We start from the raw sequence: 21,553 nt of genomic DNA, 5'->3' as shown, positions 1-21,553 counted from the left end.
AAATAATGTAAACAGCTATCTTTTCTAGCTATGGCCTTTAAATTCAGTTGCTGCTGGACACAAGTTGCTAAACCTTCTAAAATTTTGTACATGGAGTATGTCAAACTTGTTTTTTTAGGTTTATATACATACATGCCTTCACATATTAGTTAAATAACCAAAATAATTACACTGACACCATAGAATTCCACTATAATACATTAAGCTTAGTAACCAAGATGTATTTAGATTTTAAGAAACGTGAAACTTCTAGACTAAAAACACAACCTACCTTCTTGAATTCTTGGTTTGAAAGAATGTGGTAGCTTTTTCACAGATTAAAATGGTTGAGAAAACCACTAGGGGGTATTGCAAGCTTTTAATTGGTTATTCATACACAAAGTAAGTGTATACAAAGAACCATTTAAAAAAATGGAAAGAGATGAATGGGGCTACTGTGTTCAATCCAGTACATAAACCATATCTCAGCAAAATAGAAATACAAGGTTATTTTATATCCTAGCTTGTTAATATTAGTAATTTGAGTTCCTAATGTGAACAAAACTACATACTCAGTATTTTGAAATCAAACATCTAATTTTAAACAGTACTGCATTAACATACCATACAACTTGCTAAAATTTATATTTAGATACATTCTTTTAATATTTACTTTTAAATTAAGAAATTAACTCATGAATAATATTAAAGTTTGAATTATCTACAACTTCATTCCAAAATTGATATATATTAATAAAAGAGTAATTCAATAAAATATGGAATTAAAGGCAATGTCATCTCATTTGACTTTGACCTATTGCAAAAGGGTTAAAAGTTATAGAATAAAACCTGTAATGGACTTGTGGGGAAAGAGTTAAATCCCCAAAAACTGGATAAAAAATGTAAAGTACACAAAATTGGCTTCTTTTTAATTCTTGGTCTAGTCTACTCTACAAACTTCAAAATTTATTACTTTCTATAATGTTTGAATTAATAAATACCTGTCCTTAAAGCCACATGGCCAGGGTTATTGCCTATACTGTGACCTTCATTACGTTTGTTTCTTACACCACCCATTGGTGAAACAGCAAGCCAAGTCACAAAAGAAAATCCTTTAGTACGTGGAGACCAAATATTTTCTTGGGACAAAGGAAGAACTGCTCCAGCCACAGACCATGCTGACATTGTTTTGCATTGATCACCTTGATTTTGGAGATTCATGAACTGGGCATGCATTAATCGAGGCAAGTCAACAGACAGATCTGAAGTGTGGCTCGATTCTGGGTATGCTGTGTTGATGAAATACGATTCATTACCATTGGTACTGTTGTTAGCACATTCCAAGGCTGGTATAAAGATGGGGTTTGGGAAGCTCAAGAAATATGATGGCTGAATTGGAAGGTTTTCAAATAATTTCTTTAAGCCCTTTAAGATAACACTCTGAAAAAAAAAAAGGAAAATACAAAAATGGAATTTTTTCAAAACGCTTTTGTAAGTTCTTGCTAAAATAATAAAATAAAAAGTTTAAAATATTTATAAAATTATAAAACTGCACAAAAAATTGTAACTAAATCTGCAAAGTTTATGTTGAGAACTGTGGCTGCTACAAAGCTTTATGTAGCTTCCAAATTCAATAATTATAGAAAAATCATTACTTGTGATGAAAGTCCTCCAGTGACACGTATAGACATTCTATGACACAAAGAGAGAGAGAGAGAGACATACTACAAACTTCTTTTTAAAGTATGATATAACAACAAAAGCACTGTTAAATAATTTGGTATTACTGAGTTAATATTGTTAATAATTAATTCTCAAGTGTTTTAAAAGCAAGCATAAAGAAACCACATTGCACCGATTGTAATAATCCCTCATCATAGATTTCAAACATTTCAACAATTAGTGCACCAAATGTGTATTCACATGGTGCCTTTTACAAGGTAAATCCATTCAAAAACTATGATTATACACACTTCAACTCAGTGAACTTAATGCTTTACAAAGCAACTTGTATAATTTTAGAAAAATAGATCTTTATTTCATAATTACAAAAGTCAAATACCACAGGAGCAGTCTCCATTTTAAAAAGGTCAATCAGCTTCTGGAGTTCATCTGCAGATAGCCAATACTGTCCTACAAAAGCCAACAGATCAACTAGAGCACTCTGAAAATCTGCAACCAAGAACAGCACAATATCACTGAAACATGTTCACAATTATTCATTTACAGTCACTTGTAGAGACATAAAACTTTAGGAAAAAGAAACTGTTTTCAAGAGAGACATGGGTATACATGTATGTATGGAAGATACAGAAATGTTAAATTCAAGTAAGCCTATACTAGTACTAACAATACTCTCACATCTGCTTTTTGCTGATGCTGTACAAGTAGTCTAACCCACCTTTATAAGTTGTGTTAACCTATAAAACACCAAAACTCTGCATGTTAGTGCTACTGTCTTACACAAATCTGCCTACAATATCATGTGTTTACTTTTACCCTGAAACATCCTGGTTTACTTTCATTTCCTTCTTAATAAACATATTCCACAGTACCCCAACACAATTACTATTTTCTGGTGGAACTTTATACTATACAAGAGAAGCTGGTGATGGTAATGTAGTAAACCATCTTGCCTAATGAACTTTAAATTTGTTCAACAAGAGATGATCCTCATGAGGATTTCTTGGCAAGAGAATGAACTAAGCTCTGTATATTCTCCAATGCTGCAGTAGCAACTACATAAACCAAGGCACTTCAGTCTGTGTCAGTTCTACATTATGTGGTACTGCAAGGTCAAGCTAGTTGTATGCTGAAATTGTTGGACATACTGTTAAATATGCTTCTTTCATATAAATGTGGCTCCAACAGGACCCACATTCAACTCTGTAAAGTAGGAAATACCAAACTGTACAAAAAATATTTTTAAACATCTCCACTAAAATTTAGCCTTTCACCCAGAAGTTTCTTGGATAAAAATGTTTTTAATGGATTACTTGCTACTTATACAATCTCCAAAACAATTATACTAAAAATTAAGATAAGCAGTTTGTGCAAAAGAGCAAGCTGCACTATTTCATGGGGTCAGTTTGTGGATGGTGTTGAAATCAGCACTCCTTAAAATACAGAGCAGTCCAGCACCATCTTCGTAGTTCAAGAAAGATCCTTGTGCAGCAAATTAACCAATAGTATTTCTTAAACTAGAGAGCTGCCTGAAAAGCTGAATATTGAGGCCCAATAAATAAGGCTTATTGAATTTTTGTTGCCATTTTCACCTCCAACATTTCCTATTTAATAAATGTGGAAGTACCATACAAGGTCTTCTATTCTACTACTTAAACTTCCAATGTACTTTCGACATTTTGTGGACATGCAGATCAATACTGACATTAACTTTCAGCAAGTGATCCTAGCATGGCAACACCTTCATCCTAGCATGGCAGCACCTTCACATTAATGATGTTTATAATCTGATGTAAACAATCCTAGAATAGCACACATACCTTAGCGAATTATTTTTTCCCAAAAAATATTCTGTAGTATTACATCAAATCTGGACAGAACCTTTTCTGTATAACACCTTCTAAATAAATACTGTACATGCATACCTAGCATCCAATTACAATTCTCCACTACATGATGAAACCTCTGGAGAAACAAAGCAAAAGTTTGTTTCTCACAACATAAATTTGCTGAAGTTTTAGTTTCTTTTCAAATTATGTATATGGAAAAGGTAATTTCAGATGGAAAGAAGAGTAGACAAATGTTTGAATAAGCACTCCTTCAATGTAGTACTACTGAGAACTATATGTTACTTTCCTTCAAATGTTAGGTTAAACAATTCCATCAAAACTATTTAATGGCTGTCAATGTTATTCAATCTGTCATGTTCACCATAACACAAGTTTACCATGTTCATTATACATTTTTAGAAAGTGGTTAAACAATGCAATATTTTTTAATAATCCTAATTTTTCAAAACTTTAGTATGGAAGGTGTCACAGCTGCTATATTAATGTTTATATAATAACTTTCACCAAAATGTTCTGAAATACCCACTTCTGCAAATTACTCTCACTTCACTGTTACATTATAGTAATTAAACAATTGTATTTTGGTAATGTAAACCTGTTCAGCACACAATGTTATCGCTAACATGTGATACATCTCAACATACAACTATAAATGAATAGTTTCCAGAATTACCTTTCAACACTGAACTTGAAGAAGTCAACACATCTTTAAATCCTTCACAGATGACAGAAATGATACCCTAAAATATAAATAAACTGTGAAGTTACAATATAAATAATTTTCATTGATTTCACACATTTGCTTTTATTTACAAAACAAACACACTTTACATTCTAAACAGAAAATCTTCCTTTCACAATTAAGTTCCCTTATTGTATACACTTCTACTAATACTACTTTATCCTGTCATGTTCCAGAAGAGATATCTCAGTCTGTATAATATTTCAATGCATTCCTCCTTACAATCCAACAATTTTATTCCAGTAAGTACAAATCTTGGAACATGATTGATAATGCCAACACTGTTAGCAAACTGTTGTGTTCTTTTACTGGTACACTACAAATATCAATTGAACCTGTCCATCACATCTCACTTCACACCACTTAACTTTCCAGCATATCACGTTGGGTTCATTTAATCCTACCGTCAAGTCAATCTATCGTACTCAGTATATCTCTTTAAATGTATTTTACCTACAAGAGCCCTTTGTATCCTGTTTACTACGAAACATACTAGTGGTTATTTTACATTCTTATGACACTCCATCTACTTACATTTGCTATATTAACTCTAACTGTTGGCCAACCAACAATAATATTAATAAATTGTTTTGTTCCCCTTTTGTGACAAATACTGCTAGAGAAATTACTAGTTTTTTTTAAACAACTTAGGCGTTGATGTAACAACTGTATTCACACCTTCACACAAAATTAACATATTTCTATGTAGTGTGAAAGATTTATAATTAAAATAAAATTTAAAAAGCAAAAAAACCAGGGCATATACAGTATCCCAGTGTGTATGTGGAAAGAGACACAGGAAAAATGTCATGTTCCTTAGAAATAAGATGTAAAAAAAACACCAAGATGACATACATAAGTGAATTCCAGTTATCTACCTAAATATATCAACATCATGAAACAGGTCACAACTTTAGGATGAAATTCTTCTACACCAACTCAAAACTAAACAAGAATGTTTAGAAACTACAGAATTCAAAGCAAATAATCTCATTAAACCATGACAATAGCTGCAGCAATACTCAACCATTCACCACTCATGCACTCAACCAGACTTGACCTATCTATAATGTGCAACCTGCTGATACCATTTTTGTCACATTTAATCACTGTCTTTCATGATCATGAGAAACCTAGTTGAAGTAAATGTATTTTAAAAATGGCTAGTATAGGTATTAAAACTTTAAAATAAAATACAGAATGACATTTTAACCTTCTTAAGTCATCTTCAGGTCAACAAAATTTGCAAGTGACTATTACTGGGCACGTGTCTTAGGGACAAGTGTGTGAATGACTACAAGACTGTACAGGGCTTTGTAGCAAGATATCACAAACAGGGACAAATGTGTGAATAAACTACAAGACTGTACAGGGCTTTGCAGTAAGATATTACAAACCTGTAGCTGTTTACACTCTTATCCCTAAGATGTGCCCAGAAATGACAGTTTCAAGCTCTCTGTTAACCTGAGGATGACCCTAAGAAGGTCAAATGTTGTTCTGTACTTTATTAATACCCACATCAGCTGTCTTTAAAATACATCATCTTTGTACTGCAACATAAATCTTGTATTAATTAGTGCTGATCCAACAGACCAATGTTCCCTGAAATATACATTCCATATTCAACTAAACTTCTCTTATGCTTATAAATCATTGTTTGTCTACCTATTGTTATATTAATATATGGTTTCTTAATATATGAGAAAAAGAGAAAACAAAACGCATGTTTGTTCGCACAATAATTGCTCCGAGCCTACTTGAGCCAATCTCAAAAGTTATGTAAACACTGAGTTATGGGTAAGGTCCTAATAGGGTCAATATTGAACTTAACCGTTTTTTGTAAAGCCTGTTGGTTAATTAATCTCAAGTTAATCTTAAACAATCTTAGTAGGTTGACAACTTTAACCTCAACTATTTAAAATATTCAATATTTTCTAAAGCATGAAACCATTTCTCAAACAACTATAATTCTCAGTGAAGTAATGGACAGTGAAATGTTGGATATCCAAGAGAAAGATCACTACAAAATCATTATCTCTTGGCAAACAGAAAAAAAACTGAAAATGTTTAAAGAAGCTTTGTTAGAATTTTTAAACTTAAAGTTTATGTTTCAGTTAGGACTTTAAAAATACTCTATTGCTGTTCAACTTGCATTATTTTATCTTTGTTTATACAATCTCCATCAATTAAACAGGTATTTTAGCTTGTATTCAATATTAAGATGCAAGAAATATACAAAATGAAAGAACATTCACAACATTTCCAATTATTAGCAAAGTATCATACCTGTTTATACAGGACTGAACAGGTCCCACTCTGGGTTTGACACATGGTGGTAAGTCTCTGAATGACATAGGCTGCAACCTCAACATAGTCTGAACTGTACATTTTACCTGGGTTATTATGATAGTAGAGTAACATGTCTAAAATAACCCTCATTACTAAACTGTTGCAACCGGTATCCAGTTTCTTGCTTATAGTTGCTGATTTTCTCACTGAAAGATAATTATTCTCACTAATTCCTTTTCAGACACTCCAAAATTTTATCCTGATTAAACCAAGCCTAGATTAGCAATACACTAATCTGCTAGTTATAACAATCTTCCCTCTAATATACAATACAAATCACAATGTCAGTTTCATGATCACTCAAAAATTATGATAGATTCTTTTGCATCAAAATTTTTGTTTAAGGAGAAAAAAAACACTTTAGGACTATTCCAAATATTCTCTAACAGTATTTTTCAATACTCAATTTTGAATTTTTCTTTTTAAAAGGCACAACTGAATTTAAAAATATTGTAATTAGAAAATACATAGTCAATTACAGAAAATATATCTAGAATTAGGAAGAACCAATACCATCAATATTGACTCTTGTTACTGCTAATATTACCTTTCCATACTGACTGATGCATCGTAAAATAAAATTACATAATTTGCTGTAACTCAGTGTTACTACCCATTCCCCATAGAAAAAACAGTTTGGGCACCTAACACCATTGATTTTGCAATAGAAGAATATTTTTTATTCAAATAAATAATACAAGTTTCACTGCAATGCCAAGTCAGAACTAGGATCCCTTGTATATTAAAAAAATACATCTAAAACAAGTTACATTAAATTTAATATATATGTAAAGAAATATAATCCAAGCCAAATGTCATATTCACTACAATTAAATTAAAATTGCATTATTTATCCTCCTTCCTAAGATGAGAAAGAATGAGGAAAATATTTCTGAACAGTAAAACATCCACTGGACAGAACACAAGAACATACTGACACGGTATGTTTGTGTCCATTGGATGGATGACAAGAACAACCCGACATTCTGATGTCAAAAATACATTGTAATGTTTGGTGGAACTATACCAACAGTTTCATCTGCAAGAAAGACTAATATGTTATAAACCATTAGGTCTAGTATTTGTGGTAAGAATCATTGTTACCATGGTTTTCCACCAGTAATTTGAATAAGAATTTTATCCCCTAGTTTACAATACTTCACGGGTCGTTAAGTGTTTAAATTACAATGTTACATTTATACTGAAATAACCAAAAATATAACATGACTATCTGTATAATAAACTTCACACTGTAATTCACAAATTACTTTATATAGAACCCACACACAAACTCCTATCAGCCCTCATTCACACTGGGATGCATTATATGGATACACAGTCTTCATTAAAACTTGCATTTTCATTATCAGACCACATACTGAAATGTAAATTTATCACTTGTTTCAATATTTGAGAGAAAAATAAATATATTTACAATAAATATATTTCAGTGAAAGTAAGATTACAAGGTATGCTATAATTCAAAATCTTATCAAGCGTTTAGTTACTTTGTTTCAAAGAACACCTTTCCAAAAATATTTAAAACTACAGCTCTCATATCATGTGCTCTGCACTTGGAAACATCTAAATATCAGTAGCTGAATGAGCTAGCAATAAAACCAAGCTTCTTCTACATGGCAACTGTGTGTGTGCAACTGACATTTGAGATCTAAATTCCTACAACTGTATTAACTTGATAAGATGCAAATCTTCTCATCCTTGACAGTTGGACATGATACTTATTCAAAAGTTGAAACCATGATTCTTTGATAGAGGGTTCAACTTTTGAATAAGTATCATGTCCAAGTTCATCTGTAGTAATTTTAAGGATAAAACTAGTACAGAATTAAGATGCTTGAAGACTAGAGTGTGGGAACAAATTAAATATTTTTAAATGTAAAAATTTTACAGGTTTGAAACTCATTAAATGAAAGTATTTGCAAACTACATTTTCATCTCGTACGTTAGGTGAGTCAAAAGTCTTAGCAAGTTAGAATACAGCCATGTGACAAACAGCACCAGATGAACTGCAACGCAACTTGCACATTCTCTCTGGTGCAAGCCCATAACAAATGAATCACAGAGCCAACACATTGCACCATTTCCTTGTGATCTGCAAATGTTAATCTCCCTGGCACTGGATTTTCAGAATCCTATCTATTATTCTAAGACAGTGTCAAAGGGCAATTTGAAATTCAAACAAAATTTATAACACTTGTGGATGAAATGCATATTGCAGAGTAAAATGTTTAATTTTACTTTAAACACCATTTCAAACCTCTTTAATAATCTTCTACCTAAACTTGTACATTAATAAATGTCATGCACTAAGAAAGATTACAAAACAAATAATGTTATATTCTACAATTTGTATTTAAGGCTTCACAACAGTATTTGAAATAATGTGCTGTGTTACATTCTACAATTTGTATTTAAGGCTTGACAACAGTATTTCACATTTCATAACACAATTTTTGTCTTATAATTTGCAATCTGATTTTCTTCAGACCTCCAACAACTAATCAGATTTACATCAGTTTCAGAGAATTCAACTCAACATCACTAATGCCAGTCATGAGAAAATCAAAAAGAATATAATAATCACCAATATGTTAAGACACCACTTTACAACAAACACACAGCGATACATTCAAGACACCACTTTACAATAAACACACAGCGATACATTCAAGACACCACTTTACAACAAACACACAGCGATACATTCAAGACACCACTTTACAACAAACACACAGCGATACATTCAAGACACCACTTTAAACAAACACACAGCGATACATTCAAGACACCACTTTACAACAAACACACAGCGATACATTCAAGACACCACTTTACAACAAACACACAGCGATACATTCAAGACACCACTTTACAACAAACACACAGCGATACATTCAAGACACCACTTCACAACAAACACATTTCAGTGAAAGTAAGATTACAAGGTATGCTATAATTCAAAATCTTATCAAGCGTTTAGTTACTTTGTTTCAAAGAACACCTTTCCAAAAATATTTAAAACTACAGCTCTCATATCATGTGATCTACACTTGGAAACATCTAAATATCAGTAGCTGAATGAGCTAGCAATAAAACCAAGCTTCTTCTACATGGCAACTGTGTGTGTGCAACTGACATTTGAGATCTAAATTCCTAAAACTGTATTAACTTGATAAGATGCAAATCTTCTCATCCTTGACAGTTGCCATGAAATTTTCTGTAGTTTGCCTTGAGTAGATGTAATTAACTGACCCAAGTGTATACGAGGTCTGTTCAAAAAATATGCAGACTGACGTCATAAAACAAAATGTACTTTATTTAGAAGTTACAGGTCTGGGACCCCTTCAAAGTACTCTCCTCCCCAACGCACACAGTTATCCCAATGGTGTTTCCACTTGTTGAAACAGTCCTGGTATGCTTCTTTTGTAATGTCCTCCAGCTATTTCGTCGCATTTGCCTTAATCTCGGGAATCGTCTCAAATCTTCTTCCTTTCAAGGGTCTTTTGAGTTTGGAAAACAAGAAAAAATCGCAAGGAACAAGGTCAGGTGAGTAGGGGGTGGGTGGGGAAGAACAGTGATCGAGTGTTTGGCCAAAAACTCACGAGTTCTGAGGGCTGAATTTCGCAGCAACAAGGTGCATCTTCAATTTTTCGGTTGAAATCTCATAACAAGATCCAACTGATATCCCACACTCTTCAGCAAGCTCCATGACAGTCAGATGTCGATTTGCCCGCACCAGGGTGTTGATTTTGTTGACGTGTGGGTCATCAGTTGACGTGGAAGGACGTCCAGGACGCTCATCATCTTCAATGGACTGTCGACCATCCTTAAACGTTCATGCCACTTGAAACATGCCGTACGCTTCATAGCAACATCACCGTAAGCCGTGTTAAGCATAGTTTCAGTCGCAGATTTTCCAAGTTTAACACAAAATTTCACAGCAAGTCGTTGCTCCTTCAGGTCATTCATTCTGAAATCCGCCAAACGAAAAAAATCGCACTTCACTTAAAACCGCGTAGGTAATACACAAATGAAGATATCTGCAATCGGGAAGTTGCGTCGTAATCAGCTGATCTGTGCAAACCTAACGACACCAAGCGGATTCCCTGGAACCAACTGGAGCCGCGCAATTCAAACAGTCCACATATTTATTGAACAGACCTCATATAGTCATTAGAAAGATCTCAGTTTGCACTATACTATATTAACAGTTAATTTCAAATTGGCATGTAGATTTCATTACTATGTACATGTAACTGCTGTTTGTATAGTTGTCTGCTTGATCAACTGTAGCACATGGTGATTGTTTCCCTGAATATGCTATAATTAGACATTTAAACTGTATTTAACTCTTACTTGTACATTTTAATTAAAAATGTATTGGTCCATCTTAAAAATCATTTGAATGGTTTAACAAATTTTATTAAACTTGTCTTGTGGATTTTAAAATATAAACAAAATTTTATGCTTGCAGATGATACCTTTTAAAAGTTCTGCAGGCACCAGTTAATGTATGGACATCAAAGTTAAATAATCTAACAGAAAGGTGTGAGATTAAATAAGAAAATCATAATTATCCTTGTGGATTCCTACAAAGATGTGTATATATTTCTAATTGTTAATTTTCAACATTTAATCCCACAGTGTGTTTACCTTAACAAAACTTGATATTTATAATGTTCTAGAGATTACATAAAGTGATGTGTGAAGACTAAGATAATACAAGTCACCTTGCTGGTAAACTATTCAGAGTTCAAGTGCAAATAACTAAATGAAATAATGAATTTTTATTAGGTGTAGCAAAACAAGTAAAAATTAAATATTATGTTTTCTGCAAGTACATATTCTAGGGAACATTGTCACATTTTAAAAATTCTTTCATCCACTAATTTTATTTTTTGAAATAAAATATGACAAGGGTAATGTTACCTACAAAACAAATTAGTTGTCAATAGTCATAGGGTTAAAAATATTTCCTTATAAAATGAAGGAATTTAAAAAATCTTGTGTAATATTAACATTTTATTTTACTACATTTTGATGCTAAGTTTATTTATATAAATTGATTAATTAAGTGGCCTAATTACTTTTGAAATTAACTCTGTACAAGATCATGGTATGCACTTCAATCTACCTATTGTGAGGATTGAAGTTAATTCTTAAATAAGTATCAGTGATATCTTGAAATTTTCTTTAATTATCAGACAAATAACTTGATTTAAAATGTTTTCAGGAAATAAAATAACATTAAACATTTTTTTAAAAATTCCCAGATATGTGGTTGTTCAAACGTCTTCTGCACTTACCATTAAGATTCAGTTACTCTTTGTAGAATTTTCTACTCAAATTCATATGGAATTATGAATTACTTCTAACACCACTTTATTCACTCTAATTCAATGTAAATATTTAACTTATTCTATCTCACAGTAGTTACATGTTTCAAATTTATGCCATTATAACAGGGTATGGACACACTTATTCCCTTCAGCTGACACAAGTAGCTTCCTCATTAATATCTTACTTACAAGGAGCCTTTCCAAACATATATAAAAAAATCAGTATACTTACAGACTGGATTGAAAATTTGGTGCTCAATATCAGCTTCATAGCCATCAGAGTCTTCCAATTCACTGTTGGTAGTATCATCCAAGGAAGACAACATATCAAGCCCTTCATGTTCCATACTGTGGACAGGTGATGTTTCCTACTCACAGATTTTTAAAGTAATGCATTTACAATACACCAGCAGCTCAGGCAAGATATATAAACTATGACAATTTCATGTTACAACGTATTTCATGTTCGTCATTATCAACATGACAATTTCATGTTACAACGTATTTCATGTTCGTCATTATCAACATGACAATTTCATGTTACAACGTATTTCATGTTCGCCATTATCAACATGACAATTTCATGTTACAACGTATTTCATGTTCGCCATTATCAACATGACAATTTCATGTTACAACGTATTTCATGTTCGTCATTATCAACATGACAATTTCATGTTACAACGTATTTCATGTTCGTCATTATCAACATGACAATTTCATGTTACAACGTATTTCATGTTTGTCATTATCAACATGACAATTTCATGTTACAACGTATTTCATGTTCGTCATTATCAACATTGTAGTGGGGTGGAAGTTGATTGGCCAGAACACCACATCTCCATTATTCCAAATGAATCTTACATTACACAGTCGTGCAGCAGATTGTTCTAGCACTTCTTAACCCTAAACCACTCATCATTATTCCTTTTACAATCAATTTAGCTTTAGAAAAGCAGTTTTTAATGCCTAGTTATCTAAAAAGCCAAATTAAGAACCAATTAATACAAGTATAAAATGTTGAAGTCTTTACAAATTTATCTAAAAAGTATAAAAACTTAGTTTTTTTTCAAGTTACCATAAACAAATCAGTACAAAAGCCATACCTTTTACAAGAAATGTCTCACAATATTGTAACTAAATTATGTCCCATTACAGTATGGTTATAAAGATAAAGTACTTTTCAGTTTCAAATGAACACTTTCTAATACCAATAATTAACTTTAATGTTCTGAAAAATCAAAAACAACTCAATACACTGAAAATGAAAACTGTAAAAATAAATATAAAAATGCAATATTAAATAGATTAACCAATATTAATAATTTTCCCAAAGCAACAAAAAAGCATCACTGAAATACCTTTATTTAAATTGCTTCAATTACTTAACTAAAACTTCTGTTACACAATGTTTTAGCCTGTAAACCAAATGCATATTTCTTGTAAAACAAAAATAAAAAATTCTGCAATTTCATTTTCTGTTGAAAAAAAATAAAAATCTTACACTTCTAGTTGTCATTCTCTCAGTTTTATACAAGACATCCAGACTTTCCATTGCACAATGTATAAGTGTTTCATACAACATCCTGAGGTCCTTAGCATCATTGCCAGAGAATTTTAATAAATAGTGCTTCAGGGAATCCAACATATCCTCTTGGGAAAGAATCTACAACAGTTCATAAATTGGTAATATTTACCACACAGTAAGTTATCAGTTTAAAAGCTTTTCACAAAAGTAACAAATAAGCTGTCAAAACTTATCTGCTACATAAGTAAAATAGTAAATAGGAATTTTCAGATCAGGAAACTTTATAAATTTACACTAAGGTTAGCAAGTCAGTCAATTATGTCAAAATAACCACTCGACTGGCCAGTTATTTTTTGTAAGTTCATAAATTTGTTAAATAACACCAAATATTATAAAACATGCAATAGATATCATAAATATACACATATTAGATGTACTTAAATATATTCCTTCTAACTGAGTTCGAAATGACTTTAGTATTCAATAAAAATAAATAAAAAGTTGTATTTAATGTATCAGACTAATATTTCTTACCTTGTTTTCTCTTATTTTTAGTATTTAATGTATCAGACTAATATTTCTTACCTTGTTTTCTCTTATTTTTAGTATTTAATGTATCAGACTAATATTTCTTACCTTGTTTTCTCTTATTTTTAGTATTTAATGTATCAGACTAATATTTCTTACCTTATTTTCTCTTATTTTTACATTTTATAAATTAACATAATACACAAGTTTAACCAATAACAGCTTCTCACCTGCTGAAACTCTCATAGGCAAGTAATGTCACATTGTATTACGCCATCTTTCAAGTTCATGCAGCCAACAGCAAGGATAGTTTAATTTCCAATTCAACTTCATAATAATGACATTAAAAAGTGTGTGTGTGTGTGTGTGTGTGTGTGTGTGTGTGTGTGTGTGTGTGTGTGTGTGTGTGTAGGAAGATGTCCAATGTCATAATTTCAATATTATTTACATTAAATGCATGTACAAAATTTTGCTTAAAATTGAAATAAATGGTTAAATTTGACATTATTGGACAAACCTTTGTTTTTATTAATGGTGAAAAGCCCACTCCTGAATTAAATTATTATTTTGATTGAAGAGTTAGAGAAAAAAAGATCTTTAAAATACATAATGTACTAAAAATTCATTTCTGTTGCTACTACATTCTTCCTACATAGGAAGCTGAATCAGATGCACTTTCACAGATCCGAAAAGTGTCTTGTTTCAAAAATAAATAAAACCAAAATTAAGAAAAATAGATATTTCACTTCTTGTTTTTCAAGTTCATATGTCATGCTGTGTTATAGCCTGCAGTGTACAATTCTTTTCATGATTCATCTAACAGTTCAAATACTAATATTGTCTTACGTGACATCATTTCAGAGTCTACTGACTAACAACACACTATTGTATAATGGTACAAAAGTTAAAACAGGTTACCCTTCCATGTAGCCTTCAGCCCCCTATCAGGAAAGAATACTTCATAATTTCTGTGTTATTATTAATGTTTAAGTGATTTAAACATATTTTACATTCAATGTTATTTTTACTCACTAATTTCTTAACTTTTCAAATTTCTAGAAAAAGTCTAACTATCGTATATAACGTCAGGATATTATTTACAGTTTTTTTTCCTTTGTGTGTCACTGTTCTACACAATTTTAAGGTCTATAATTTCAAAAATGGAATTAGATATCAAGGTCAAGAAAATTAACCCTCAATGTAGTTTCTCAACAATTAGCAATGTAGCCTCCTGGTGTTCACACTTAACATTTAGCTGATGTGTTGTGGAAGTGCTCTATCACTGATAGCATGAGCGATATTAGCCTACAACAATGGTACAGCATTATTTTAAATCATACTAGTTTTTAGGTTTCAGTTTCGGCAGACATTAAGAAAGAAGGTTTCATGTCTTGTAGGTTTGTCAAAACAGAACACAATTTTTTATACACCAAGTGTTGAGAATGTGGAAAAAACAAGTTTCTCAGAATACTTCATACCATGTATTAATAAGCTTCCTTAAATCTTTGAGTTATAAAATGCACAAACATAAATTTAACTGCACACAATTGTTTTAAGAACATATCTCCACACTTAAGAGAACCTGGATGATAGAATTGTGGCCACACATTTAACAATCATGTGTGAATGGATACAAGTTTATACTAGTCATGATTTATCTCTCATGCTCACAGATAATTATAATAATTATTCATCATCAGGGGGCAAAGAAAATAAGAAATTTATTTAACCCCATGCCAGTGAATTAGTCAATCTGACCGATCCAGTAACCACTACATAACTCCAGATTTACCATCTGACCGATCCAGTAACCACTACATAACTCCAGATTTACCATCTGACCAATCCAGTAACCACTACATAACTCCAGATTTACCATCTGACCAATCCAGTAACCACTACATAACTCTAGATTTACCAAATGTATCTCCACAAAAGTTGGCAAGTGTTTAGAAAACATTACAGAACTTTTTACAATGTACATTTAAATTCAGACAAATCTTTAATAAGGTACTTTATTAACAATGTTTTCTGTATAGTCAGTGAGAATAAGAAATTGTTATGCTCAAAATGAAAATACTTGTCTTATAGTTTTCACATTTCATTTCCACAACCTCAAAAGCCTCCTTCAATAGCTTTTCTTCAGTAAAATTGTAAAATTCTGTAACCTAACACTAACTGTAGCAAAATTTGAAAACAAAAAATATCTTCTCTCCCTCACTAGAATTACAGGCTCCCAGCTATATTACATCTGCTTTCATTTAACATTGTGCTATTGCTCATTGGACATCTAGAAAGAGAATCACAAATCACCCAGAAAGCTCTGGATAAAGTTATATCACATGTTGCTTGGCCACTTATCTTATGTAACCTAAGAATTTCCTAACTTTTGCATTAGAGTTGTCTTTGTTAAAAAATATGCAACAAAAAAAAGACACTAAAATTACAAACCTTAAGATTTACACTGGTCTTTAGGCCATTTCCATTTTAGTGTAAAGGTTGTGTTTTTTTTGTTCTTACATTGGTTCTCCAAAGAATAAAGTTGTGTTTTTTGTTCTTGCATTGGTTCTCCAAAGAATAAAGTTGTGTTTTTTGTTCTTACATTGGTTCTCCAAAGAATAATTCACATAACATTTAAACATGTTCTTCAAAACACATATGGCAATAGAACAGAACGTCCTAAAACTATCAGTTTATTTGGTTTATTATGTGATAAAGTTAAAGCTCCAGGGGTTGAAGGTAAGACAAATATATTATATATACAGTATGTTGAAAGTGGGTATCCACAGGTCAGTGATGTGGAAATTGTGCCTGTTAAACCTAGGTTGGTTCAGTTTGATAAAGATACCTTCCCTTAGTTTGCTCTTTCACTGGTGAGCTTTGTCTAAAATTTCATATTCCACTTTGGAGTTATGCTCTACAAATGCCACACTTACCTTCATGAAACACTACACAAGATCTCATTAAAAATATTGAAACACTGTTTCCTTCTCTTTCAAAAGGCAGTTTCAGTCTATTAATTATTAAATCTACTCTATCTGAAGTCCCACAGAGACAATACTCCTACTACAAGATATGAGGGACAGATTTACAGAAGACTTAGCAGCAATCCAAACCACTACAACACATTAACAAAACAAACCACAATTTGGAAAAAACAAAAGGGAACCCATGTATCTCAGGACAGCTCGTATGGGTATTAACACTTTTACTAATATAGCAGAAAACAATGTTTCGACCTCCAGGTTAAAAAATGAAGATGATCTACGAAGGTTGGAATGTTCTCTGACTTATAAGTAAGTGTTAATACCCATACCAGCCACTTTTCATCATCACTAAAATGGAACCCAACCAAAGATAAACTCCTAATTTATTTATTTTTTTAAATAACTACCCATTTAAACAATTTAGGTCATATTTTGGCATCAAAGATTAGTAATAATAAATACCTAAAGCTCCTAAGAAAAGGCCTCAAAATCAGATGAAACACAAAATGGCTTAAAGCAGAACCAACCCAAAGATGGCTGACAAGAAAAAGTCTTCAGTCACTAAATTACAGAAAGGTCAGTACTGAACAAGTTAATAAAAAAGATTGGAGGGGATAGCTCAAAATAGTCTGAGAACATGTTAAAAATATGAAAAGAGTATATATGGAACAGCCATTAATCTAGAAACAACCTCACAACATACACAATCAGCCAGTTTCTGAAACACTGTCCTTCAAAATCTGTCCATATCCTAGAAAGCCTATGTGACAATGCAGCAATAGAATAATGTTTTGTTTTTCCAGTCTGCCACAGCCTACATTTCTGCTATATCAAACAAGAACTTAATAAAGAGGAAAATGAGGTCTTGGTCCACAGTGTTTACTCTTTCCAAAAGAACAAAATTATTTTAGGACAAAACTTGCAAAAAGTGGAGTCCAAGTTCCAAACATTTGTAGTGAAAAGTTTTGAAGCAGTCAATGATGGTTATCTTTAACAAAGTAGATGATAAATAGCAAAGTCATAAAACACAAAGTGTAACAAGAGGTACTGCTTTGTGGAGATGCCTCTGTTTGAGAGCTGGCAAAAAAGAAAACTGCAGAAGAAACAAACAGTGCCATTTACACCCAAGACCTGTAGCCTTACAAAAGCTTTGAAAAGTAATTCTAACAATTTTAATTACAACCAACTTAAATTGGTTACCTAAAAAACATGTTCTACTGATGCTGCTGAAGTAATTTAGAAATATTTTAAGGTCTTCATATCAAACATTAGAACACATTAATGTATCTAACTGTTCTATACATAAGTAAATTTACCTTATCAGTGTCTTGCAACTTTATGGGACCCAAGTGGAGACTAACTGACAGAAGTGTCTCAATGAGGTTAGCCAAGTACTTTTTCCATAATCTATTTGTAGATGAAACAGGAGATGTGAAGTTAGGTTTTCTTTCATTACAGGTACTTTCAATGAATTCTTGAATAGTGGCAACCAGAAGATTGTAGCTCATACAAGCAACAGGATGAGACTGAAGACATTCTCTATATATCAAACTCTTCTGGACCAGATGGTGACATGTTGACCAGAGATCACAAACAAATGCCAAGTTCTTTAAACTTTTGATTTGAAAGTTTTCTGCATGTCTAAGAGTCCCATTATCACTTATTTTAGTCTTATGTTTCACACTGTCTAAAGATGAATGCTCTCCCTCATGAAATTCTGCTGATAAAACCGATAATTGCTCATCTGGTTTAGTTACTAAGCCTTCTTCTGTATCATTATTACTAGAATAGTCTTCAGTCAAAACATTTTCTTTTTCCAACTCTGGTAAATTTAACCAAGCAGTTTTCAACGACTGCAGCTGCTCCTCAGAATGATTCTCTGCTGAAAAGACTCTGGCAGATTCTTTTAGAAACTGAACATTGTAATGAGCTAAAACCTCTTGGAATGCTAAAAAAGCTGTAAATTCATTTAACTTTAACTGAGAACTGGTTTGGTCCAAACTTTTGCTAGTACTTTGATCTATGGAAGGTTCTGTTTCCAAGATGATGATTACCTCTAAAGCTTGCAATGCCATATGCCTGAAAGCTGGCACTTGAAGTAAACAGCATAACTTACGTAAACACCCAGTCTCCCGGAATATACAGACAGTCTTTTGAGCTCTCAAGAGAAAAGGAAGAGCTAACATACAACATTCAAGAATGATGTTTTGTTTTTTGAGTGATGTACTCACAGTGTAGTGGACTGTAACATCTGCATTCAGAAACAAAGGCAGAACAACTTGTAAAAAGATTTGCTGTTTCAGAACTTCGGTACCAGTTTTAACCAAGTACAACAGATGTTTTGTAATTAAAACTGTGAGCTCCATGTTGCTCAGTTCCAACAAGTTTTTGTACATTTCAACAATGAACCACGGGTTCTCTAGCTCAGATGTGTGGTCTTCAATAATACTTTCACCTATATAATGAGCACTGTTAAAGTTAAGTAGTTCACTTCCCACTTGATAGCTCTGATCTTTCAACTTTACATGCACTCTATCCCAGCATACATTACAAAGATTTTGTTCACTAATGTTTGATCCACCAAGCTGACAAATTAAGTGCCTTTCCATCAGGGAGAAAATTGCAACTTGAACCCAATGAGACTGGCTTGAAAGCTTAGAAAGAAGTAGCTGCCACACTTTAGTAACATTTAAACAACAACAAATTCCCACTTTGCCTATTGATTGTAAAACAGTCAACATAGTTTTCTCATCCTGTGCAGCATTGAAGATGTATAGGAGAAGATAATTTACAGTAGCAATGCAGCAGAGGGGAGACATGTTAGTAATACTGTGATTAATGTGAAATCCAATGACATCATCATGATGATAAAGTGAAGAGGAAAGATCACAGTTGTGGTGCCTTCGACTACTACATGTAGTCTGATGAACATGAAGCAGTTTGATTCTTTTCAAAGATAACACAACTTCTCGAATATGGAAAATCAACTTATCAATTTTGTCCTTATCCATCTGAGATTCTAAACTTGTAATAATCTTACAGCATATAGCAGTTACACTGCCCTCTGAAAGAGTTCTTATCAAACAGACTAATCTGGCAAAGTTCTGCAATGCAGATGTAGTCTCTATTAGTGAAAGTATAAAAAGGAAGATTCCACACATTACTTCATAACAAAATTCTACAGTAAATGACACATGTGCATGTTGTTGATTTTGATGACAGTTTTCAGCTGCTTCACCTTCAACATCTAGAAGCAAATCCTTCACACATGACAAGAGTGACTTCACAGTTGCACTGTCATCAAAGGGTTCTTGACACCCTTTGGAAACAATAAAGGATTCTGCACAGGTAAATAAAATTCTCAATAAATGTTTTTGGATTTGGTGAACATTTTCAGATGTCCAACTACTTGGTAAAAATGTCCCCTTATATATAGATTGGAGTGTTTCTAACGCAAAAGGAAAGACTTCCACTGTTGCACTTGAGTGGTGGTTCCAAAGCTGGCACTTTTCACTTAAGCAAATCTGCTGCAAGATATTCAAGATATTATCACAGAATACAATCACAGAAACCTTTCGTTTAAGTACATCCACAAACCCCCGATCCTCTTCCTGATAATTTAATGTCTCATTATGAGCACTTTGAAGCCACATTTCAATTTCTGATTCAGCATATGGTTTTGAAAAGTAATCAAAGTCAACAGAATGTTTACAAAGAGCAACCTTTTGTGATGTTGTTCGACAAGTCAAAGAGCTTATCACAGTTTCATCTTCTTCCTCAGATTCTGAAGAGGAACAGTCACCTGGTTTTTTGGTGCAAGTATTTTTTTTGCACAAGAATCTCTTTTTATGAAGGTTTTTCACATGAACAGGTTTTATTTTTAAGGATTTCCACTGTTTTCTGATCAAACTGTCATTTAAACTTCTGGTTTGCTGGTAAGTCTTGAAACAAAACTCCAAATCTTCTACATCAGACAAAGACCACTGACATTCTAAAACAATTAAAAAAGAAAAGTTTCATTACGTTATATTTTAGTAAAATTTAAAACTCTTTATACATGTATTCACAGCTGCAGTTCCTTCAACTAATCAATATTCAAATTTAGGGAAATAAAAATACATTATCCTCATTAACTACTTTATATTTTTCTTACTGGATTAAAAATGTGGTTTTACAATTTACATAATTCTCAGATTTTAGGTAATGATACAAATATTAACAGTTATTACTGATCATACTTCACCCTCAGTTTTTTCTTGGAGAAAAGTGACTACAGAGACTATCTTGTATCATAAGGTTTCTGGGAATTTTATATTTAACCATCAGGTTTAAGAAAACATTCAGTATCTTCACTCTTAAAGTGTGACTTATTCCCAATCTTGTAAAACTGCTCATTTGCTCTGAAGACTAATTAAGGTGAAAACAACAACAAAAGAGGTATGGAACATTTTTGTACTTTAATATGTTTCACCTACAAAGTACCAAAAGATTTACAATCTCATTAAAAATCATAATAAAACAAGTATGAAAATTCATCAAAATGT

The 21,553-nt window shown here is 32.3% G+C and overlaps 1 protein-coding gene across 4 annotated transcripts in view; it reads right to left on the bottom strand.

Annotated features, from left to right (window-relative positions):
* mv (lysosomal-trafficking regulator mauve) overlaps positions 1 to 21,553 on the bottom strand; it is a 144,975-nt gene that overhangs the window by 96,466 nt on the left and 26,956 nt on the right. For all 4 annotated transcript variants that reach the window (XM_076462861.1, XM_076462862.1, XM_076462863.1 and 1 more), the window contains exons 6-12: positions 18,326 to 21,000; positions 13,471 to 13,632; positions 12,196 to 12,331; positions 6,541 to 6,749; positions 4,186 to 4,252; positions 2,042 to 2,151; positions 981 to 1,419 (exon numbers count right to left, since the gene is read on the bottom strand). In XM_076462861.1, coding sequence (XP_076318976.1) covers positions 981 to 1,419; positions 2,042 to 2,151; positions 4,186 to 4,252; positions 6,541 to 6,749; positions 12,196 to 12,331; positions 13,471 to 13,632; positions 18,326 to 21,000 — 3,798 coding nt within the window. The remainder of the gene's footprint in view (positions 1 to 980; positions 1,420 to 2,041; positions 2,152 to 4,185; positions 4,253 to 6,540; positions 6,750 to 12,195; positions 12,332 to 13,470; positions 13,633 to 18,325; positions 21,001 to 21,553) is intronic.

Source organism: Tachypleus tridentatus, chromosome 10 (assembly GCF_004210375.1).
Source record: "Tachypleus tridentatus isolate NWPU-2018 chromosome 10, ASM421037v1, whole genome shotgun sequence".
NCBI classification, from domain to species: Eukaryota; Metazoa; Arthropoda; class Merostomata; order Xiphosura; family Limulidae; genus Tachypleus; species Tachypleus tridentatus.
Note: the sequence above shows the minus strand (reverse complement) of the source record. Positions and strands in the feature narration are given on the sequence as shown.